This window comes from Styela clava, chromosome 2, assembly GCF_964204865.1.
Source record: "Styela clava chromosome 2, kaStyClav1.hap1.2, whole genome shotgun sequence".
In the NCBI taxonomy this organism is placed as follows: Eukaryota; Metazoa; Chordata; class Ascidiacea; order Stolidobranchia; family Styelidae; genus Styela; species Styela clava.
This window is the reverse complement of record NC_135251.1, coordinates 13867361-13891749: the sequence shown is the minus strand read 5'-3', so window position 1 is coordinate 13891749 and position 24389 is coordinate 13867361. Positions and strand designations below refer to the sequence as shown.

Here is a 24389-nt window from a genome sequence, read left to right as displayed (position 1 = left end):
CAACAGCCCAGATAGCACAACTACGTCGGAACAACCATGGCCGAACGTTGTTCGAACCACCGGCCCAATAATGGCGAACAACCATGTTCCAGCGAAGATTTGGCCGCTGGGCCAACGTCGGTCCTTTCGTTGTAATGCAACGGTGGCAAACGGTCGGGCCAACGTAGGCGATACGTTGTAACACAATCGTGAAATATGGCCGGTCCAACGTGGGCGATACGTTGTAACACAATCGTGACATATGGCCGGGCCTACGTAGGTGACACGCTGTAATACAATCGTGGCACATGGTCGGGCCAAGTTAGGCGATGTGTTGTACAGACAGGGTATGGATCTATACTACATAGAAATTTCCCACTAATCTAACATTATTTATATAATAAAAAACAAAAGAGAAACAAAATGTCTTTATTTTACAAATATGTATACATGTAATAAAATTAATCGGAGTTCGTTGCCAGATCATCCAGAGCTGAAAAATATAAAAATTCTGTGTCAAATCGCAGTATTAGCAAATTACAGCACCAGAGTTCAAAGCCTAGTCTGAACGACTGCATCCCAACAAATTTTCAGAGTAGGAATCTTAAGCCAAGTTTCTGTAGTCGAAAATGTGTGAGTGAAGCTTACATTGACAAGACAATAATAATTGAGAAATACAGAAATTCTTGATTCCGCAAGGGGGGCGTAGACAATGTTTTAAGGGGAATATCTGTTGGAGGGAATAATGATGATTTGAGATTTTATCTGACTAAAATGTCTTCAAATATTCCTTGTTGAAATTCATCTATCTTATTAGAAACATCATGCACCATGATTAGTCTATTTGTTCAATTGATTTACAATAAATTTATTTGTAACTTCATCATTTGCTGTTGTGCTAGGGGGGGATGATAATGTAAAAAGTACTGTAAGGGAGCGATGATACAAATAAGTTCGAAAACCACTGTTCGCCATTATGCACCAAACTCTGGCAACATTGGATTGGCAATTTGGCACTTGACTCTAACCATAATCAGCTTGGCGATATCTCCTTAATAAATATATTTTTCTATACTGTTCACTTTTGTATACAAAATCTACATTCAATTTCTTTACTGTTCACAGTTAGTTACAAAATCATTATTCAATTTGACAATCATAATGATAAAAATGAATGGTGTGGCAACTGGCAAGTACATTTTGTTTACTACCAAACTTATCTAAATTTTCTCGCCTGTTTTTATTTTATTATATCTCTGTTGTTGCTGTGTGTGTGTAACTTAATTTAATTCATGAACACGATAGGCATCTTTTTGGCAAAACCTTATATTCTTTACGCTTCAATCTTAATTAAGGTTTTGTTTTCACTCCAGATTGTCATATTCTATTTAATCATATTTTGTTCATTTCCCGTATGAATTATCTTAAGCTGATTTGGAGTCAAAATAATCTTATACTTATAAAATAGAAGAGGGTAGAGCAGAGAAAGATGGTGGTACAATATGATAAACATATTACATACCGGTACCTTTAATAGCAGAAACTAAGGGCGTCCCACTCACTTCTTCTTAACCACCGCGTCCTGCACAGTTGAAAGAGCGGGAGAGTAAATTTGTTATACCTGAGCTCATGATTCTCCAATCCAGTCTTTCTCGGAGCAACCTCCAAGACTTGACAAGTATCTTATCTGGAATGAGTAAATAAGCACAATTATAAGAATACATCTAATGAAAAGGTTTCCATCCGTTGCAAAAGCTCTATGTTAAATTATTGCGAGTATCTACTCTAAAATATACACATATGTGTTTTGTCCACATCCCATTCGTATAAAAGTGAACAATTTTAATATTGCAATCAGATCGTATTTAGACATTAAAATAATCTTCCTCGAACACGAAGCGAAAATATGGGGCATATTGTATTTCATACATAAATTCGAAGCGATTCATGCAGTCAAAAACAAAACAACAAAAAATAAAAGGCACTCAATAAGATGAGACCCAGCAAAGGTATTTTCACCTATTTTACTTTCATGTTCTGTTTAGTTTTCCAATTAATTATGGAGTAATCTGCAATATTTTAACATTGTACTAAAACTAAACAAATATTCTGAATCTCAGAGAATTTTACATCGTGGTCTTCATACGATGGCATGTGCACGGTCAGCGAACTCTTAAATTAATTTTGCTTGACGGCTGGGGTAAAAAGGTTGGGAACCACTGAACTAAACAGTTAAGTACCAGTACAACCACGTTACACTAATGCCCCGCAAACTTACAGTCAATTTCCACCAGAATGATTGAATAGAATAAATTGATTTTTAATGTTTTCTCGTTGTGGGGTCGCAAGTATCTGTAGTCTGTGATTTTACAAAAATTTGGGTCGCGGAAAAAAAAGTTTGGGAACCACCGCCGTAAAGTGTATGTAATCAGCCTATAAAAGTATTCAACTTACGAGCCATTTTTTCATCCTTGAATGTTTTCTGGATCAAAATGTAATCAGACAATGGATTGACAATGAATTTCATCAATTCCTGTATGTCCGAGTCCACACTATAATCAGTGGAAAGTTGCAGATGCCGTAGCTTGTAGCATAAGAGTTTCTACCGCCTGTCCCAACAATTTTTCCATGGACTGGATTGGAGTATGACTTGATCTCTGAAAATCAAGTTAGTGTTACACAATATATAGTACATGATTGTCTTTCAGATGATAAACGTGAACTAATGGCCTATACTAATTGCCAGAATATAAATTTTTCATTAATATTAATTACCATATTTTCCGGCAAATAAGTCTACCTGTCGAATAAGACGAGGCCTGTTTTTAAGCCTGAAAAAATGGGTTTTTGCATATAACCGGCCGATAAGTCGGGGGTAGTAAAATCGCATCAACGTCGGGAATCTCAAATTACCATGCAATGCCTTTCGAGCGGTCGCCACGTTTGCGCATTGGTTAAAATAGCCTATGACTTTTTTTTGTAGCGTAATATTCAGTCCATATATGATAATGCAAATATGATAATCGCAGCATTGAAATTTCAGATTCCCAGCACGAGAATGTCGATTTAATTAAACTAACCTGATGAGGACGTCGGGGATGCTATCGCCGAAGGAATTTTATTGTCCGGATTCAATGATAGGGCAACAAAAAAATGAAAATGATCATACTCGCCTAATAAGACGCCCCCCCCCCCAAAATCAGGCTAAAAATTTGGGTCTAGAAAAGCGACTTATTCGCCGGAAAATACGGTATTAACCACATGTTGTACTAGGTAATTATTCAACTGATATATCTAGCTATTGTGCAATATTTTATGGCACAGATATGCAAGGAGCTACTATCAAACTATAAGACAAAAACACCTGTTTTGGGCATTGTCCGCATTGAAACATTTAGATGCTTGAAATGACACAGTGTATGATTGCGTGAAAGAGGGAATTGAAGCAGGTGAATTTTCCAGTCCATTGTCATAGGGCCTATTATAAAAATGGTATATATCATTTAAACTTACAATGGTAATATTGACACTTGACAGAATATCTAATCGGTAATAATTATTTAGAACCGGAAAAAAATGGATATTACACAAAATATGTCCAAATATTTGTAAAGGATGTGTCGTACAATACCGATACTTCATGATTTTAGAGTCGCTGGGCATTGCACAGTTGCATGCACATTTGGCAGTCATTGTACAGAGATGGGCTTCCCCCAAATCGCCCGAATCTTTTTTGCTAGCGGTCTACTTTCCAATTCACTTTAAAATATAATAACACTTAATTAAGGTTGGTTGGGTAAGCTTACATAGCGTACATACTGAAAATAAATCATATTAATATATATGATTACCCAATATAATTCTATTGAATTTTAAAACAAAATAGATATTATTCAAAATCAGTAATTTATTTCTCAACAAAGCTGAAAATATGAACGAGAGCAGGATTGGGCAAAGTTCTCGGACCACGTGCAAAAATTTTGCGCACCTAGACTGGCGGGCCATGTCGCATCTCGCATGTGTGGCGTAAAAAGTTATACTTTAGAAACAAACAAAAAGGGAAAACAATAATCCTTGAGCTATTTTTTTACCCAAAAACATCAAATTTTAGTTTCAGTTTGATTGTGGCAATTGTTAAAACATATTTTAGATTTCAGCCAATTGAGATCTGTATTTAGATTTGTTGAAATTCATCAGACAGAAGGTTCACAAATGTACAACTAGTCTATTCAGATTACTGGATTAAGTCGTTCAACAGGTTGGATCTGGGCTGCGGAAATGTTTGCACTTAGACAAATAAAGTAAATATAAAAAATCATATCCAGGGATGAAGGACCAATACCGGTACCGGTATCGGTACTCGATAACGAATACTGGTAAATAAGAGATGGCAACCTCAGGAAGTTTAACAAAAAAATGTCAAAAGATTAAGTACGGTAACGTACGGTACGGGTACCTCATCTCGTTCTGTCGTTACCGGTACCTACGGTGTCCAGGGATAAATATGTAACTTTTACCGGTATCTACCATAGGTACCGGTACTCGATAACGAATACAGGTAAATGAGAGATGGCAACCTAAAAAAGTTTAACAAAAAAATGCCAAAAGACCAAGTACGGTACCGTACCTCATCTCGTTCTGTCGTTACCGGTACCTACGGTGTCCAGTGATAAATATGTAACTTTTACCGGTATGGTACCCTATCACCCTTCTGAACCGTGACCTGACAACGCACTTAGGGTACCGGTACCATGAGATTAACTTACACGGTTACAACTAGGCTATCTCTACTTTCGCCATTTTACTATGAAAGCATTAAAAGTTCAATGTCACTGTCCCATGCACGGCAAAAACCTCGTAACAGGCTATCGATTACGAGTACCGCCAAAATGAATGGCGACCTCATGAGCTATATTCGAATCGCGCGCCCTCTTCTTAGCATAATGGCGTGTTTCGTTGAAGGCCAATCATGGCCTTACCATGGTAAATGGTTGTAAAACCGCGTACAACGGTTGCCGGCGGATTATAACGTTGGCCCAACGTAGTTGTGCTATCTGGGAGGGCAATTCCTGGTTACTTACAACTGATTTGTGATGGCGTGGGTTCGTCTCATTATACCCAGTATTCGAAAGAAAAAGACGCAGAATACTGGCGTAGATTGTAGAATCTGCTTTCCAGAGATAAGAATGTTGTTTCCAGGACATATGAACAAATACTGTGAGACAGAGGAAGTTGATCTTCCACATTATTCCGAAATAGGATCCCGTTAAAACTAGTAAATCGTATGAATACCCCAGTCAGATTTCCAGTCCAGATCCGCCGGAGAAAGCAATATTTAGGCAGTTAATTGTCGTTGTTGATCAAAATCAGCTTTATTTATATATTAGCTGTGGCGGCTAATTCTTGCGATCCCTGATCTCTCAATAAACCATTATTGAATAAGAACATGTGGATCGTTAAATTTTCATCAATCAAAGACGAACGAAGTTGTTAGAAGTTTATTACAGCTAAATATCTAACCAATGACATTAAACAACATTTTTGTCCGAAGATCGTATTCGATAGCACGCTCCAATGCACATACTTGACGAGACGAAAACGAGCGGATGTGTGCTGCTTTCAAGGCGTAGCACGAATGGTGTTCGTGCCTGCTTTGACAGTTGTTGTCGATTTTAATGATATTTTTGAAAGTTGGGGTAAAAAGAAATCGGTAAAAGGTAAGGTGAATACTATTGTTGTATATCACACCCGGGCATCGCACTGTTAAGTACATGTGGGAAAGCCAGCCTTTGTCAAATACTACTAAGTTATTAATTCAGTACGGTACGTAGTTGCCCATTTGCCGAAATTACATATTTACTTACCCGTTATGGTTTCAAATAGTTCATGCACCTCCAGTTAGATTTTTTTAATCAGTGAGGATATATACTCATTGTTGATTGCTGCTCATTGTAACATACTATTACGCATTCACTTTTATTTGCGTATTGAATCAAAGTGTTAACAAGTTCACCTAACATTTCACTCATACCGGTCTATATTGTATAGTCTGATTTCTCAAGTATTTTGAGCCACGAATGCTTGTAATTTTCTGACTAAACCCTTTTATTAGTTGGTTTATATACCAAATTCAGTAAAATATTTTTTAAATAAAACATGAGATATTGGATTTATTAGCTTTTCCATTCTGAATCATATAGACTGCTTTATTTATTCTTAACGAAAATTAATAAATCTCCTCTCTTTCTTCAGATGTGAAAGTTGTGGACAAACCTGTCTAAGCATTGTGAGACTCTTGCAGCACAAGAGGCAATAGCAGAAATAGTAAGTATATCAATCAAGAAATTAAGCCGACATAAAGCAAAACTTTCAACTATTCGTCTAATCTCAATTTCCTATTATTTATTCACAGGACAACTATAGCAGACGGGGAGATATCAGAAGTCTGGCGACATATCAGTGACAGTGTGATTCCAAGAAATATAATGCAATTGAAAATAGAAATTTGCAATAGAAAAACAACCTATGGAGGCATGCAAAGACATTTGACCCTCCGGTAGAGTTGTGTATGGCCCCCACATCCTGCAGGGCTTGAGGAAAATAACTAAAAATTCCAAAGCGTAAGATTGCTTAAGCGGTCTTATTTGTAAAAAGGCACAAAACACGCCAGACATACTTAAAACAGCTTTGGAAATGAGGATTACGGGTACCTCACTGCACCTGTGTTATATTTGGTTCATCAACTTTTGGTAGTACTATAGAAGAAATTCCGGAAGGGATATAATCATCATTCATGATAAAATACTATCATATATTTTTTGAACAACTTCAATCTAGACCAGGGATCTCAAACTCGCGGCCCCAGAGAACTTCCAGTGCGGCCCTCGATTAACAATAATTGTAATAGTATTTTGGAAGTTTTTTTTTTTTATCTAAATGTAATAGATTTTTCAAACCTTTTAAAGTGAAATTGATTATTCACACAGAAAACAATTTACTGAAAGTAGTTTTGGAATATTGATTTTTTTGTCCACATTTTGACCCAATTAAGAATACACATCAAGCTAGCAAAAGAATACTTGAATAAAACACTTGAGTAATTAAATTAAACGCAAAGTACATGAAGAAGGTGGCATTTTCGAAGAAAATGGGAGTTGTAACATTTCTGCTCTTCACAAAATTCTGAAGCACATTGTTTAATTTGTCATATTTCCATCAATACAATCAAAAAACACAATAAGCTCAGCAGTCAATATGACAAATTCGAAGACCAACTTCGAACAGAAAATTTCCATGTGTTTGTATATTAATATAATTATACAACGACTTAGTTACTAAAAATCAATATCAATAATAATTCAAGCAATCCTATGCCACGCAATGTAGTGCGAAATGTCTTGTCGAAAAAATCTGTCATTTGTTTTTTTACTGATCTATACATGAAATGATAAAAGTAACTTTTTTGCATTACTGGAATTAATTAAACATTCGTAAAGATCCAGATAAACCCATGATCATGTGGCCTCGTTAGTTAGAGTTGGTACTATAAAATCATTTCAGACTGGCCTTAGTATGCTGGTGACACAAAAAAGATGCCAAACGCCAGGACAAATGTAATTATTAAAACATTGAGTTTATACTGTAGTATTTTTGTTAATTTTAGGTTCATATATTTAGATTAAGTTATTTTGGGTGTATGTATCATTCTTTCCTTATTCAAAGCTTGTTCAAAAATGATTTTGATGGTTGTACATAGAATTTTACGATTTTTTATAATAAATACTATAACTTGCAAATGTTGCAATAATAGTGGAATGCAAATATTAATATGTAATTGCATTTGAAATTGAAGAAAATAATAAAACTTAATCCAACTGTTTAGTTGCATCACAATATATGTCACAAACTTAAACTATCTTAAAAATATCTTTTAAGTATACATTATCAAAAACTGTTTGCGGCTCTTTTCACAATTTTCAAAATGCAATGCGGCTCTCGAAAACCCATGAGTTTGACACCACTGATCTATTCTAGACGATTCAAGCATTGCTTTGGGAGATTATATCACTTCAATTAAATTGAAATAATCTCGCTATATTAAATACAAAATCGTTGCTATCATAAAGGTAAACCAATTCAGCCACTCGAAATATATTGGCCTTCACAAAGCAATGGAGGCAAAATTGAGAGTTCATGAGCTATGAACATTTGTCTTTTTCTTTGTCTTGAACTTTCCATACTCCACAGCCCCTATTAATTTTTTTTAATTTTAATTACCATGTGATGGTCATACATATCTTTAACTTGTATTTTCTGTCATGATGTATTATCTCAATGTGCCAAACTATTAATTAGTGTGCATATTTTGCTTCCAGATGACATAAATGTATTGTCATGTTTATTACCTCAGCTTGGAGTATTGACAAGAAAAAGGTGCCAGTAAATTAGGTAAAAAAAATTTCAACTCATTGTTATAATCAGAATTCACAATCAATAGGAATTATAAACAGCCAACAATCAGTAAGAATTATATGCGAAATCCCTCAGAATAAATTTGTCTAAAATCGGAGGAAGGCAAAAAATATAGGTAGTTTCCATCCACACAAGCATTTCAAGGAGACTTGCTCGAGCCAAGCTAAATGAGCATCGTCAGGTGATCGGTAAGGCTGCAAGTTGAATTCAGCCCTGCAACCTCCTGCATAGAAGATAATATTAATTAGTGGGCTATGAGCTAAATTCCTAAATTTAAACAAACCTCTATGATGCATTATGTACCAGCAATGTTACCTACGATTAACTGAATATGTAATATGTCTAATAAATTCACCTACAAAAGCAAGTTCGATAGGTGCAAACTTTGTGTTATGGAATTGTATCGCAGCACAGTTTTGTATGACACCCTCTTTAAATGAAATTTCAATGATTAAGCGCAAACATTAAAATTACTAACTTTGAACTTTGTCATTATCTGCAAAATGTTCCACACAAATCTTTCCGCTATCGCGTTTGTAATCTTCTCTGATAAAAAAAAACGTCTATGATGTCCAGAATTGCTCTTTACAGCTTGCCTGTTATTCCAGCTTTCCAAGTAAGCAAAACTTTTTAGATATAGAGATTATTTTGTTTCGTTACAGGCGCAAAAAGGCAGGTACTACACGTAAAAAAGACGCCGAGTAGCAAAAGCGAGCGGAAAACGGACGCGAAAGGCGACGAGAAATATGTGCATTGGAGCGTATCATGAAATACAATGTTTTGCCTGTAGTCTTATGGAGTGACGTCAGAGTTGCCTATCATGTTGTTTAATGTCATTGATCTAACCAAATTTTGCTGTTTTTTTTTCAAGTGCAACACTTTTTTTATGTATTTATGTATGTTTAATTGCCTCAAAAATGTAACAATATCTGCATAATAAAAAAAACGGTATAACAGAGACGGGTCACATGTTCAAGACCTTACTGGCCTAAGACACGATGTGCGACTCGCACCCCAACAATAACTGCAGTTTAGGACTGCTGCGTTTGGGGGAGTTGACTTTGATGATCGTCTCTCTCTCTCTTTTATAGCAGGTCAACAGACATGACATATACAAAGTACAATACACAGAACAAAAAGGTACGGCACGACAACGACGGTATGTACAAAAGCCAGTTTGTGGCACGTTCATGTCCCAGGTTATGGTGTGAAAGGATGGGAATAGGGTATAAATCGCATTTTTGTGTGTTTTTACAATATATATTACGAAACAAGTAAAAATTTGTTCGAGACTTGGAACTTGCCAGAAAACATATTATTCTGTTTGAGTTGTCTATTGATACCTTCAGCAAACGCGGTGGAGGCTTTTTAGTAAGGGTAATAATGCGCAACATTTGTGTCGTTATATTTAGGGACAGCTTGCTTGGTTTTTATAGCGTCTATCTACATAGTTTACCCATGAATATGTATACTTAACAAATACCATACAAGTCGTACGAAAGTACATTCCTCATATTTGGTTATTATGTGTTTTCTCATTTTAAATTGCGTTCAAAGTATTGCCCGATTCTGGACTGGCAACGAGACGAGAGGCCGTGGTTCACTCGTTAGTCGTTGGGTTCACCCAATGGTTTGTCATTGATTCACCATATGATTAAGTCGTCTCGTTCCTCTCCCCCATGATAAATATGGTAAACCTATCACATCCCATGTCGCACGCGGTTTAAAAAATTTACGTATATTTGCAATCTGCCGTCAAAAATCTGACGATTTGTGAACATATTGGTCCGCATGGGATACAGTGAGCAAATCGTTACAAGTTTCGGTCGGCGTTGTGTTGCCGTTGGGTACAGGTGCTAGAGAGTCAACGTCGACGGTTTGCTAATGAGTGGACACAAGTGGATTGACCGCCAGGAAAGGGAAGAAGACGAAGATGAAACTGACCCTGTCGACTCAATGATAGAAAAAACTGGCTGCTCAGAAGAACACCACAATGTTCAAGTATGTTCCTCATTAGAATATAGCTTTCTCATATTGTAAGTTACCGTACCGGTACCATTAACAGTTGAAAACTTGATTGCTCCGTCATTTACTACGTTTACATGGTCACGATAATCGTTTTATCAAAAAACGTTCCCACATCGTATTTCGGACAATCGAACGCCAAAATATGTCTCGTGTTTACATGGACACCATTGAATTTCGATCCGGTTTAAAATCGTTGGCATCGTACTTGGAGTTGAAAACAGTTGCCAGTTTCATCTTCCACGGCTGCTTTTAAATTCGGTTTAACTGCTGAAAATGAATTCATTTTTTGCAAAATGTTTTTAATTTTCCAAGTTGACTATCTTGTACGTGTTTATTAGTTTCTCATTCATACGAAACAGAGCAAAGATACAAATTTCGCGAATATTCTGCTAGTTCTTCATATCTTTTATCTGACATATTCCGAAATAATAGTACATATCAACTACAAATGCTGGGCGATTTTCAACGCTTTACTTCACTACAGCAACGTTTCCCAAGCAATCTGGGATTATTGCTTTGGTCACTAACTTTATCTATTCTACCATGATGCTCATTTATATACAGATTATAAACCATATTAAAGAGTTCAAAAATGGGCGTGCAGAAGTTTTGCACAACTGTTATAGTCTATCTGCAGAAATTTATTCCAATTGTCCCTCTGCAGTCATTCTATTAAGTTGATGTGCACCCCCACACTCTGATCAGACCATGCCACAACACAATGGTTTTGATTTTATTACTGTGCAATGCAATATATGTAATAAAACAACAACATTGGATCCACAGAGCTAATCGTTTCAGTTTCTCATGCAGATGATAAACGAATTTTTGATGCTTCAACTCGAACTGCTTTTTACAATCGGTAACCTTGTTGTCACACAATCATCCATATTTACTCCTCAGACCCCTAAAACAAAGTTTACAATTAGATCTCCAGATTACGTGTGGCAGTAGGAGCGGGGTGTATTTTAAACATATTACTTCCGGCTTTTTTACAAAGCAGTTGGTTACAGTCGAGGGAGTAAATTTTTTTTTAAGGGAATTGCCTTATATATACGCCTAAGCGAAACATAAGCTTTTACCTTGTTTTTTTGAAAGCTGAGACACACATGCAAAGAGTATCGTCCCCATTTGTTGCACAGTCTCTCTCATCAATTGCGCATGGGCTTCCATTTGCTTGTGCATCATTTTTTCTTCCCACTCCCTTTGTTTCTCGAAAAGGATTTTAAAGTCAACTGAAGGTCTTTTCCCTGCACAGTGGCATAAGAGACTTTCACATAACTAGGAAATGCCTAATTCCTAGTTAAACTTTTATAGAAATATAATTAAATAGGACTTATCTCAAATTGAAAGGGATGTACGAATACCACTTTCGTCGCTGATACCAACTAAAAATGCCGATACAGATACCAAACTTATACATTGAGTTACGTGCGCAAGATTTTTTTCCAATATCAAAATATCATTCTTTATTTAGTCGATATCGAAATATTGGCCGATATCAATGCATCAGTATCAGTACATCTCTCAATTAGGTAGCATGATGTTTTGGTTGAGACATATAATATACCGGTATACCAAATATTTATATAGACACAAACCAGATTCTGGATTCTCTCCATGATTGGATGAAGTATCAAAAGATGTCTCTGTAGTTGAAGCTGCATCTCCTTCAACATCTAAGCATAAGCAAAACAATTTTGAAAAGACAGTCGGCAATTTCCCATATTAATAAATTTGTGAGCTAAAATGACATTATTAGGGTGATAACAGAATAGGATTCTCATAGTAGCCCTCATAGTAGTATATTACTCATAGGAGGGCTTAATCATATGCCGAACCATAGCCTCTGGCTCATAGCCTCAAAAACATCAAAGAAAAATTGTTACCTAGTGATACAGCGTTTGTGATTCCAGTATCCACTCCCATATTTGTATAATCAACATCTGGGTGGTGGCCGAAGATTTCATCAAGCTCATCATAATAATAACATGTTATGTGAGCCTTCCCACCAACAGAATGCAGACGTACTATCTTGTTGAAAGTAGACCATAAGGCCTTCACTTTATAATGTATTTGTTGGAAACTACAAATGAAAAAAACATCTAGCTTTAGTAACCAGCCAATTGAAAAACTGAAAACATACTGCTAGTCAAGAATTTAACATAGTTCGTATCTAATATTATTTCAACAAAATCCAATTGCAAATGTCTAAAAATTAAGTAGAAATAACTTTTCAGAAATTACTAAAATATATGAATCAAAGAACTGAAACTGTATAACATAACGATTGTGCTTCCAAACCTTTTCTTGTATCCCTTCGCTGTCAACTGTTTCTCAACTTCTTTGTACAAAACTTCTGATCTAGACTCCTCTTGGTCAAGCAGAACAACCAGATTCATTTCTCGAACAATGCCAAGCATTGTTTTAACCGCGTTGTCTTCCCACTTAACTTTCAGATTTGACATAGACTCCATCTCACTCACGAACATAAACTGCACTACTACTTTTCTGCGATAAATATAAATCAGTAAACCAAATAAAGATTTGCTATGAATGGAATTTATTATGTCAATAAATTACATTTGGTAAATTTTCCAAATCAAGAACAGTACCGGTCAGATACCGGTACTGTATTTTTGACGTAGCCTATGAATATATCAGTATATATAGTCTATATATATATAGACTAACATGCCCTACCTTCTAAGTTAGAACGTAGGGCATGTAACGTTTGCTTTGCTAGCTGTGGTTGAAAAGCTCCACACATCCCTGCCCTGGCTGCCCATAGCCCTATTCTTGTCTCGTACTATTCCCTGACTCGTATCAGTTCTGCGTAGGCTACTTGATTTTACAGATAAAACATCCTACTGTCTGACTGTATCTTTTGCTAAATTTTATAATCCACGGAACTTGAACACTTACATATGTTTCAGCCATTTATGGCACTAGAATTCCGCTACGGTACTTTACTTAATATTTTATACCGGTATCCAGTTACGGCACCGTACCGGTACCGGTATTGCATTGTGCAGGACAGGCCGTTGTTGGTTCAGAAAGAAGTTTAACATATTTTCCGCAAGTAAAGAATTCTATCTAGCGTTACTGATGATTACTTCAAAAAGCTCAAACTCGCTTGCAATTGCAACGCTGTCGCGCTGCAAGCATTACCGGTACGGTACTGCATTAGGTCCACAGAAGCGCAGAGCAAGCGACCTAGAAAACGCTGAAGTAAAACCATCAGCGCGCCCCGTTCGCGCGTGTGAAGAAAGCATCGTGTTTGCAGATCTACCCTGTGCAATCGTGCTGGAATATCACGATGCAAACACGCTGAGTCATGATTGGCCATCCAACCGAAGTGTTTACATGAACACGATTCGCTCAAAATACGGTTTTGGCACGATAATCGTTGCCATGTAAACGCACTAATTGATGTTACGGTGCCTCAACAATTAAGAAAAAAGATACAATATAACCTAACGTCCTAGGTCAGGTTTGAAAGCCTATTTTTGTATATAGATATTTGTGAATTACTTTCTTACAAAAAAATCCAGCAATAGGAAAAAGATCCAAAATAAAAAATTATTGCTGTATTAAGCTTACCAATATCTTACCAGTTTAGTACAATTTTATACGAAAACATGTGAATATCTGTTAAAATCATGTAACTTGTTTGGTAGAAAATCGAGCAATGTAATGCTTATGGGATTAGTTGAATAATTTAATAGATATAGAATATCAGAATATAGACAAACAGACAAAGCTATCTTAATGTTGGCTTATCAAAAGTTACATGGTATAATTGTCCATAATAATCATAATCGAGGAACTGCACAAAAAGTCTTGGTAAAACAAACCAATTACTGAATCAATTATATGAAACGTTCTTGCTTTTAGAAGTGTTCGGCCTTTGCTATTATTTCAAGCGATTCTCTATTCTGTTATCTCATTTTCCAAATAGATACATCCATTTTTGATATGCCAGGAAATATTTTTTCTTCCCTAATATGTATTCAAATCTTTATTTTTTTTCTTATTTATATTTCCATGAATGTAACTGTGTCCCAGACTTCTTTTATTTCATTTCAGAGCATGGTGCTTGTGAGTGTTTATATGTCATCTTTTCTTATGCAGTATAAATATGAAAGAATGTTATTTCAGTTTCTGGTATGGTAATTGGTAAAGTGTTATTGTAATGATGTGGTTAGCCATATAATCAGCAATATGGTTATTTTCAGTTTAGGTTATAAAGAATTTATTATAAACTATTTTGTAACTGACATTTTACCACATCCAAACTTTTTTGTCCATGAGAGGTAAGACGAGAATATCGGTTGGAAACCGAAGACCTATCGATCGATAGTTAGGGGATCCCCCAAAACAGAAACTGCAGTTTCGATTCATCCGCTCTTGTAACTTGCGCACTGCGCATCGCACACACACACTCGGCGAGTTTCAAAATTCTCTCGCTTTACAAAAATCTAGATCACTATATCAATAATTAATTGATAACTCGCTAATTATACGACATAATTCGCCCAAAATCAATAGGCTTCTGGTCCGAGATAAGATGAATGCACATGCAAAATCTGGAGCAGATTCAATCTCGCTTTCATGAGATATCGCGTGCATCTAACAGACAGACATACAGACAAATACCTATCAATATACTTACCGATCTTAAGATCGATAAGTAACAAGGCGACTCAACCACAGGCTCCAATCCAATTAACCAATCATCTATTCCATATGCAGAGACTTGTATAATAGGGAATCTAAAGCCTACTAGCAGTCACATGTACCACCCTGAGAAACAGAAAAGTTTCATAAAAAATATCAGTAAGGTATATTTGCACGGTTTAAGCACTTTGATTGTCTTTCTCAAATGCACTATTACACAGAAATAGATTCAATGCTACCACTGCACAGTTAAATTCTCAGTAGACTAGAGAATAAATTAAATGTAGAGGACATTTTTTTATTTATAAATCTTGGCTTTTGTCAAAATCAAAAAAATGTCCAATTTCCTTTTTTTGCAGCTCTTCTGCAACATAACGTACAACCTAGTACTCATATTTACATTCAATTCTTATTGAATGCCATCTTAATCTTTTGTTGTAATCCAACACCACTTGAATTGCATAGGCCATAGACGAATGAAGACATTCAATTGTTTTGCTTTTATAATAATAATAAACTGGGTGATTAGGTTTACAATCATGTTACATATCCGTTTGATTATATTTTTTTCTATTGGGTTTGTGTATGTAAAGGCTTAAAGAATGTGTGTCAAACTATGTTGTGCTTCTAATAAATAATTATTGTTACATAATTAGCTAATATTTTTAGTGCTATTGTGTTAAGGAAAAAAAACTTAGTCATTATAATTTCATGATATCAAGTGTTAAAGCTTTTACCGCTCTCATAGTTCTTTTGTTTGGTTTTCAATCTCTTTTGTCGATTACTGAACCATGTTGCCTCACAATTTCTCTGACATACTCTGCGAGACTTTTCAGATTGAAAATTTGAAAAAGAAAATAGGCTATTTCAACTCATTGAGCTTTGTTGATGCTTGTTTGTATATCGGGTTTGTCCTCTGAATGTATGGATGTTGCTAGGTGGAATATTTAACCTTTTGTGAGATGGAAGAGAATTCAGGTTCAAATATTATTCTATATCCTCTTCACAGTGACATAGTTCCTAGAATGCTGCAGGCATTAACTGCTTTCTTTTTCACATAACTTGTCGTAGCCTAGTGAGGAAGTTGGTTTAAAAGTAAGGTAATAATTCAGGAGAATATTTTTGGATTAACTTGTGTATATTTTCCGATTAATTTGTGTATATTTTATTATTTCGGTGAAAATGTGTATTAATGGATATGAAAAAATGCTTTCATTTAGTTTCAAATCTTATAGTTTTATTGTGTCATAAAATGAGTATGAAAAAGTTTATTAAAAATCTTGTGCCGAAGTGTGGTTATTTTGGATTTTTTTCAAATTCTAAGCACTCAGTCAGCAGACCTTTATATTTGCTTGTTTTAAAGATTGTTTCATCATTATTGGTCGAAATAAATTACTTTACACTACATTATGTATATTATATTTTTTTTTACAGTATTGCATGTTTGAACATCGGGACTGGAGAAAGTGTCAAAACGAAGTAAAAATATTTAAAGATTGTATAGAAAAATCGAAGAAGTGAATAATTGTATTTATAATAAACTATCGAAATGTCTCCAAAAAAGATTAACGAACAAGAAAAATATCCTGAGATGTTGGATACTTTGCTGAAAAACTTTGTTGCTATGACAATTAATGATAATTTGAGTAGTAGCACTCCATCTACTCCACCAATTAATTGGCAAGCATTATCAGATTCATTGCCGGATACAAGTCCTGAAATGTGCAAAAGACGATTTGTGGAACTTCGTAATTTACATCTTGTGGAAAGAGAGCAGGTAATTAATATAGATTTTAGATACTTAGATTCTACAAAACTTTGTTATATGGTATGCAACGGTCAATTAAGAGGTACATAAGAAGCTCATGAAGTTTGTCAGAACTCAGAAGTGTAGAAATGTTGATGGGATTTTTAAGAAATTTTAATTTATGCAGTGTATAATTGTTTCATACTCGCTTTTATAATGCAACAATCTTCCAATTAAAGCTATTTCCAAATTCTGGTCTGTTACGATACTGATACGATATTTGATTTGTTGAACTCTTTTGCTATGTTATCACTTTCTACCGTTTTTGTTATATAATAATGGTGTTCCATAGTGTACCAATAAGAAACTACCAACTAAAATTTGGGTCTAGCTTCATTTCAAGAAATTGGATTACTTTGGGCTCACATGCTCTTAGGGAATGTGAATGAATTTTGATTTCTAGAACTAGCATTTGTTAGTACAGGTCACAAGCTCAAACGAATTTTACTATCCGAACTAAATTGAAATTGGTACTGATTTATTGTCATCCGTATAAAATGCTATATTTATTATTGTATTTTTTTACTATTGTTTTATTGAATATACAGGTGCACCATATGAATTACTCTTATGTTTTTGGGGGGCAAATGTGAACTACGGTTAGGGCTGTCCAAGCGAACCGAATATTCGATATCGAATCGGAATCGCAAATTATTCGAAACGTTTTTCGACCAATTTACGAATCGCTGAAATTTGGTACATAATGCGCCTCACGACCACCTTTGCACCGCGTTTTTCACTGGGCAAGCAAAAACATGTTTCTATCGCTTTCTTTGCTGTGAAAACTCTCTCCTATTGCCCCGGGTGACATGTAATTATTCATTTCATGCAATGATTTTTTGAGAGAACACAAGGAGAAAAGGGCAAATTTTGTGTCAGCAAAACGCCAGTTTTATAAATAGAATCGATTTGTAGCTGTTGAGTCATTAATCACATGAACATGGTACAGGACTGAAACATGTTTTCGAGGTCCAATACCTTTTTCCAATAGACTTTGTAATTTTTTCTAATGGCAATACTTTGTTTCATCCATTTATTACTATGACAAATAATTGCAGTCTTGTGAGTTGATGGCTGTTGTACAGCAACAATATGATCATCAAATAATAATGTCATCAAAGTTCAAACTAGCTCTGAATTTGTGAGTTCCCGAAATGCAATTTTGAATTTTTTGGGCAAAGTTATATCTATATTAATAGTTGTTAATCATTTTACTGAAAATTACACAAAAAATATTGAGTTAATAATACTTATGATAATAGGAATAGAATAGCAACTACGGGCATTAAAAGAGTCTGTGCAATTTCCAACTCTTAAAACTTAATAGTTTTCGAAACCCTAATTTTTTGACCAGTTCAAGGAGGCTTGTGATCTCCTTTTATAACTCTGGAAACATAGTTATGCAAAATATTTGCAATAATTTATATAAAACTGCACATACGTTATCACAATATTGAAGAGGAAGTTTTTATTGTACATTAGAGACAAATTTAGGATTGCGCAATAATATTCGATTATTCGGTTTGATTCAAGAAAAATATTTGGTTCGCTTCGAATCAAAAAAATATTCGATTTTGGACAGCCCTAACTTCAGTACTTACCAAACAAGAGTTCAACCCTAATAATTAACCTGGCATGTCAGTATAACAGGATATCATTGTCAACCCTGACCATTAGGCAATTATACTAGCCTGTCCCATCAACAAATTGAAGAAATTGATAACAGACTTTTTAGTGATTACCTTCTTAGTAAAGTGATAATTTTCTGAGGGTTATCATCCCATCTCTGTTCCAGGGTGAATATGTTTCTAACAAGGATCCTGATGGTCTATATGATTATGTTCAAATGTTATTTAAAAAAGACGAAAAAGAAAGGAAAAGAGTCAATAAAGCAAAAAAAAGAGCAGAACAAAAAAAACAGAAGCAAGAGTATGATGATCCAATAAATACAGATTGTGATACCAGATCCACTACTCCATCCACATATCCACCTTATAGCAATAGCAATTATACCAGCAAAATGCAAGGCGGTCCAAGCATGGTTATTCATGTATGTGATGAAGCCAAAAACCTACGACAAGACTTTACTTGCCCAAGAGATCTTCTTATTCAAGTAAGAATCATTTTTGGGTGAGATCTATTGTTTGATTGTGATAATTATTGCCAATTAATTACTATTTATATTTAGGAAATGCGGTACTTCGCCGAGTATTTGTCTGTTGATTCTCAGAGACTGGAAGAAGTTGACATTTCTGTTCACTGTGATATCCATATATTTGATTGGTTAATGAGGTGGGTGTCGGGAAAAGGGGATTTTGAAAAAAATAATTGGTCCTTAGTTGATGTTGTACTATTTATGTGGTTAAAATAAAATTGATAATTGAATAAAAATTTCATGTTATGATGATCTGTAACAATCTGCTTTAATAAAGGCGACAAAATTAAAATTACTAATACAAAAACAAAAATTGTTTTTACATAACTTTTATATTCATCCCGCGGGCCGTAGTTTGGTGACCCCTGACATAGACAATTACTGTTGAGCAAATATATAACCAAACCAAATACTGCCTACCTTAATAAACAATAAAATTCACTAAATAATAAAATCGATAACTTTTAGGTTTTTGTTGAAAAATCAAGCGACCCAAAATAATATTTGTGCGCCCTAGCTCTGGCCTCTGGGTCAGGTTAGAATTTTTTTTATATTAAGGAGTATGTTTCTGCAATTTATCCAAGGTTGGATTATGTAATTCCTGCCTGCTCTAACGAATGAATATTATGGTTTAATAATATGGTTAGGCAAATCTATAGGTACTCCCGTAGTGTGTGTCCTTATTTTAGTTCAATTACGAGTTCAGGGACTGTCCATGTTAGCCAAGTGAATATACGCCATGCCCATAGTGATCAGTCCATTTACACAACTTGATGTAAAATAGGTGAACAAAATTAGTTACCTCCATATAGATACACAACACTTCTGGAGCACCAATCTTTTATCATATCCAGGTATGTAAAACGCAATTCTGGGCTGGTTGATGCTGCCGATAAACCGAAGCTAGAACCCAGCAATGTTGTGTCCATTCTTATTTCTTCGGATTTCCTGAAAATGGACTCTTTAGTGGAAGAATGCATTGGTTATTGTCATGATAACCTCTCACAAATCGTGTCAACCCCCTGCAACATGAACTGTGTTAATGAAAAATTAACGGAAAGAATTGCATCAAGATTTAGTCACGTTGAATTAGAAGAAGTGAAAGGTAATAATAAATACTAAAATAATACTCTATTTAATATTACAGAGATCATTATAAAATCCCTTCCAAGCGTTGTATACATAAAAAATATGGTATCTGGCCTAAATTATTTTAGTGTCTGTAGGGGAAATTTGCATTGTACACTTTGGATCTTGGGATGTCCAGTATGTCTTAAAATTCCTGTTATTCTGAGCTTGCATTTAGATCGCTATTATAAATTATTTTGAATCTTGTAATGTGCAGTCTGAATATAGTTTGAGCCTAGTATGTCCACTCCCATTTCTGGGATAAACTTGTATATGGTAAACACTAGGTTTTTAGTTTCTAATTTGAAAATGATTTCATTTATAGGATGTCGTAGATGTGCTGTTTGTTGTTGAAAAAGTTTGTATTTCGAGAAAAATCTTGAATAAAAAATTACCGTATGTAGTAATTGCCATTACACCATGGCTTTTTTGTTTTTTAGATCGGAAAGATAAGTTTAAAAGCAAACTATTTTGTCGAAAAATAGAAGAACTTTTCAGTCCAAGCGTGAGTTCTGATTCACCAGGAAGTGCTTCCACACTTTTCAGGTATGACGAAGTTATCTGCAAAGAACTTTTCATGACTTTATCAAATATCAAATTCTCTTTTCTTCAAGAATTTGTTAAAATGAAAATCAAAAAATTTTTTTGTTTGGGAAATTTTTTTTTCTAACTTCCTTGTTTTTTAGCTCAGTGTTTACATGGAGTTTTAAATATTGAGGCTTGCTTTTATCTGATTTGTTTTTGTCATTTTGGTTTGAGCATTCTTTATCTCGTTTCAACTAGTATTTGCAGGTGACCATGTTGCCATCCAAACTTGATAGTTTCTCAGTAGCTCATAGAATCTTACTCATTTCTCTTAGTGGGTGTTTGTGATCTTGCTTGGAGCATTGTCATGATAATATATATTTCAGGTGCAACTTCTGTCGCAGAGTTATCACATTAGAACAAAAAGATGCAATTCCTTGCACGAATACAAGAATGTGCATCAATAGCAGGTACAACTTTTTAGTAAACAATGAAGACAAATTATTTGCCATATATAACAGTCGATTTTTGAGTAAGGTAAAATATATTTTGACACATCCCGAGTCCTGAAATTAATGATATGGTGAACCACGACCTCTTGTCTGGTTACCAGTTCATGTCGGGTATAAAAAAAGCAAGCCAGTTATTTGTTTCAGATGCATGGACCTAATAGTGGAGGAAGTTGTAACCGAACATCGTTTACGTAAACTGCCCTTTGGCGGTGAGGAGTCCGGCAATTCTCTCACATGCAATTACTACACAGGATTCTAACCTGCGAACCCACACAGGGTAATCGGAGATTTGTTGACAAGCGTATTCCTTCAAATCTGTCATGTCAATGTGACAAAAACTTTTGCACTTTACTGTTTTTTACCGAATCTGCTATTACCCAAACCTGGCTTGTGAGGTACAGTAACTTGATTTGTCAAGCAACTCAAATTTTGAGAATTGGCTTGAGGAAGATGCCTCAGTAAATTGTTGTATGTTACCAACAATCTTTGTTAGCGTAGTTGAAAGAAAAGCAAAATAAACTATTATTATACATAATTTTTGTTTCACAGGGGAATGCTTTCTTATGAACATGAACCAGATACATCATGGGATGTTTCAAATTATGTTCTTAATTTACATGAAGAATTAAAAAAATGGGGACTTGTGTACTGGAGACTTTGGGGTGTAGTCAACCACTTAACATGTTCCAGGTTTGTATACTTCTTAATACATATGATTTGAATTAACAATACACCCTTATAATGTTCTATAAAATAACTATCTTCATGTTAACAGATGTGAGCAGACGTTCCAGCTGTGTGATTTTGGTCAATGCCATTATCACGCGGAACGTCCACAGTTCCGGCAGTTGCTCGATATGCAAGTATCTGATTACGCAGTTGGTTTATATCCATGTTGTAACCAAAGAATACTGAGATTTGATCCAACAGGGGTTATTAAGGGTTAGTCAATTTTCATATATTTTGTAAGTTGGTGGTTTTTATAAGAGGGGCTGGGCATTTTGAATCAAGTAGTAAATTATTGGAATAGGTTCAGACGAAAATTTCGAATTGCCGCCATCTTGTCGAGATGAATCCTTCAATTTTTCTTATAGAAGCCACATTTTTACAATGCACTTCTGACATATGACTCTTTTCTTTCCTAATTTGCCTGGAGGACCCATTAGGCCATTACAATAAAAAGAAGCCACATACAATTAAATATTGAACCGAATATCCAAGCATTCACGATTCGAAAAATATATGTGGTCTAATACTAACATTATCAGGTATTCGAAATGCTCAGTCGCAGTTATAAGGTTGAGATAGTTAAAAAAGTGATAAATTTGATTACAAATTTTTTGCATTGTAACTGTGCCATTCCACTATCATTTTATTCATTCAGGATTTGAACACAAGACTTATCAGCGTTGTTACTAAAGTTTGAAATTTTTATATTTTTGAATTTTTTAAATTCTTCAGGATGCAGACTAAGAGACCATGTTGTTACACCAACAAATAAAAAAGAAGAAAAGCTTCTTGAGGAATTACAGAACTACAAAAATTTCATCAAAGTTACAGATCAACTGTAAGTTATAAAGAATCTGATCTAATATAATGGGAAAGACATATTGTTTAAAATAATTCTTATTTACATACCTATGTGTTTTCAACTACCTAATCGCTATGACATGATTTTAAAGTCCCTTTTCCTTTTGAGAATTAATGTTTTTTTTATTGGTAACTGGATATCGTTTAATAGTGGATATTCAATATAAATCTGTGAAGTCTTGAATTGAGTTTTTTCGATAGTATTGATGGGTGAATTGTATTTCTAAGATTACTTGCTGTTGGAGGAAAAGTTTTTGTAATTTTGAAAGTCAAGAACTGAGTCGAAGTTTTCAACTAAAACTGAGTATTTGTAAATGCAAAAGTTTAACTTTTTGTAGTCATGATTTTGTTATCTTGTAGTTACCTCATATGGATATGTTTATTTACTACACGACCCTTGGTATGATAATATTGATACATATCCTTTTTTTACATGTTTAAATCTCTTATTTTTGTAATACGAATTCGTATTTTCCAGTATTCCAGTATCGAGCGACTTGAATATATTCAGTGCAGAAGAATCAATCTGTGGCGTCGACGAACCAACTTCTACTCCTGCTGAGATAATGTCTCCACCACCTCTTCTGCCTCCACAACCTAAATTATCTCCTGTTACTATAAAAGTACAAAGAACTGTGAGTATATACACATCTCGGCTTGGCGGTGCACACACAAGTGTTGGGAATACACCCGCCACCGCACCTCTGAATGGCTCTGATTACCTGGCGTGGTTTCGCAGGTTTGAAACGTTCGGGGATAAATATGTGTGAGATGATTGCTGGACTCTTCCCCGCCTTAGGGTGATTCAATTTGCAATATATTCGATGTATAATATTCAATATATTCATATTCGAAAATATTATTTCTAAATGTATTTGGATTAGTAGCTTATTTGGTTTTGGCCGTAGCTTGGAATTGTAAAACCAAAATTTTTGTTTGACTAATCCCAAACGAGTTTTGAACATTAATTTAAAAGTTTCAAATTGAATTTGCATATTAGAAGTTCAAAGTTTGAAATTTTCGAGCTCCTCTTGTGCTGACGTTTCATGGTAGAGGTCACACTGAAAACCTCATTGGCTAAGGGTGTGTAGCTAGAGCACAGGTTGAGGTAAAAACTATGAATTCTGGAGCCATTGTTGATTTTAAAACAGCCCTGAATACTGCACTCCTAATATTTTTTTGTTTTTATACCGAGAACAATCTCTCAGTTTCAAATTTTACTAATCAGCAATTGTGAAGTTCAATTCAACAACTTGTTCCATTCTATTGTTTAGGTGTCACCGAGTGATATGTATTACACTGGTCTAGCTGACAACAGCGAGGAAGACACAGGAGAAGAAGAAACAACACCTAAACATCATTATAAACCAACTCCTACTCCATCACATATGTCTTCCATTTCATCTCAAAATTCATCAACAGATATTAAACAAATCAATCAAAATCAATTATCAGTTGCAATTACACCGAGTGGGGCAGTGTCCAGGATATCAAACCAAAGTGTTAAAAAGTA

At 34.9% G+C, this 24389-nt stretch overlaps 2 protein-coding genes and 1 long non-coding RNA gene across 5 annotated transcripts in view; 1 reads left to right on the top strand and 2 right to left on the bottom strand.

Annotated features, from left to right (window-relative positions):
* Positions 1 to 4963, bottom strand: LOC120344677 (uncharacterized). 3 transcript variants are annotated; one of them, XR_013480264.1, is made up of 5 exons: positions 3611 to 4963; positions 3344 to 3457; positions 2434 to 2636; positions 1508 to 1666; positions 1 to 472 (listed from the first exon to the last, which is right to left on the bottom strand). It is a non-coding gene; the product is annotated as an uncharacterized LOC120344677 (long non-coding RNA). The 3 variants fall into 3 exon arrangements; XR_013480267.1 differs by having other exon boundaries at positions 3567 to 4926; XR_013480266.1 differs by having other exon boundaries at positions 1502 to 1666; positions 3344 to 4921.
* Positions 4964 to 9462: 4499 nt separating this feature from the next.
* Positions 9463 to 24389, top strand: part of LOC120335832 (SANT and BTB domain regulator of class switch recombination-like) — a 29551-nt gene continuing 14624 nt past the window's right edge. Inside the window, exons 1-12 of the mRNA XM_039403442.2 lie at positions 9463 to 10452; positions 16594 to 16936; positions 18762 to 19079; positions 19155 to 19258; positions 19976 to 20226; positions 20690 to 20795; positions 21161 to 21244; positions 21836 to 21976; positions 22062 to 22228; positions 22748 to 22853; positions 23355 to 23511; positions 24151 to 24386. Coding sequence (XP_039259376.2) covers positions 16709 to 16936; positions 18762 to 19079; positions 19155 to 19258; positions 19976 to 20226; positions 20690 to 20795; positions 21161 to 21244; positions 21836 to 21976; positions 22062 to 22228; positions 22748 to 22853; positions 23355 to 23511; positions 24151 to 24386 — 1898 coding nt within the window. The 5' untranslated portion in view covers positions 9463 to 10452; positions 16594 to 16708. The remainder of the gene's footprint in view (positions 10453 to 16593; positions 16937 to 18761; positions 19080 to 19154; positions 19259 to 19975; positions 20227 to 20689; positions 20796 to 21160; positions 21245 to 21835; positions 21977 to 22061; positions 22229 to 22747; positions 22854 to 23354; positions 23512 to 24150; positions 24387 to 24389) is intronic.
* On the bottom strand, positions 11257 to 12956 carry LOC120337088 (uncharacterized). Its single transcript, XM_078119258.1, has 5 exons — positions 12784 to 12956; positions 12369 to 12565; positions 12081 to 12158; positions 11562 to 11729; positions 11257 to 11386 (listed from the first exon to the last, which is right to left on the bottom strand). The coding sequence occupies exons 1-5, from the start codon at positions 12954 to 12956 to the stop codon at positions 11379 to 11381; spliced, it is 624 nt and encodes a 207-aa protein (XP_077975384.1). The 3' UTR covers positions 11257 to 11378.

Bases quoted from the DNA above. Each gene is read 5' to 3' on its own strand.
- LOC120337088 (XM_078119258.1), bottom strand. From the start codon at position 12,956: ATGGAGTCTATGTCAAATCTGAAAGTTAAGTGGGAAGACAACGCGGTT. The intron at 12,159-12,368 runs GTAACAATTTTT...GCTTATGCTTAG, and splicing joins CACAAACGCTGTATCACTAG to ATGTTGAAGGAGATGCAGCT. The intron at 11,730-12,080 runs GTTTGTGTCTAT...GCCACTGTGCAG, and splicing joins TGGAGAGAATCCAGAATCTG to GGAAAAGACCTTCAGTTGAC.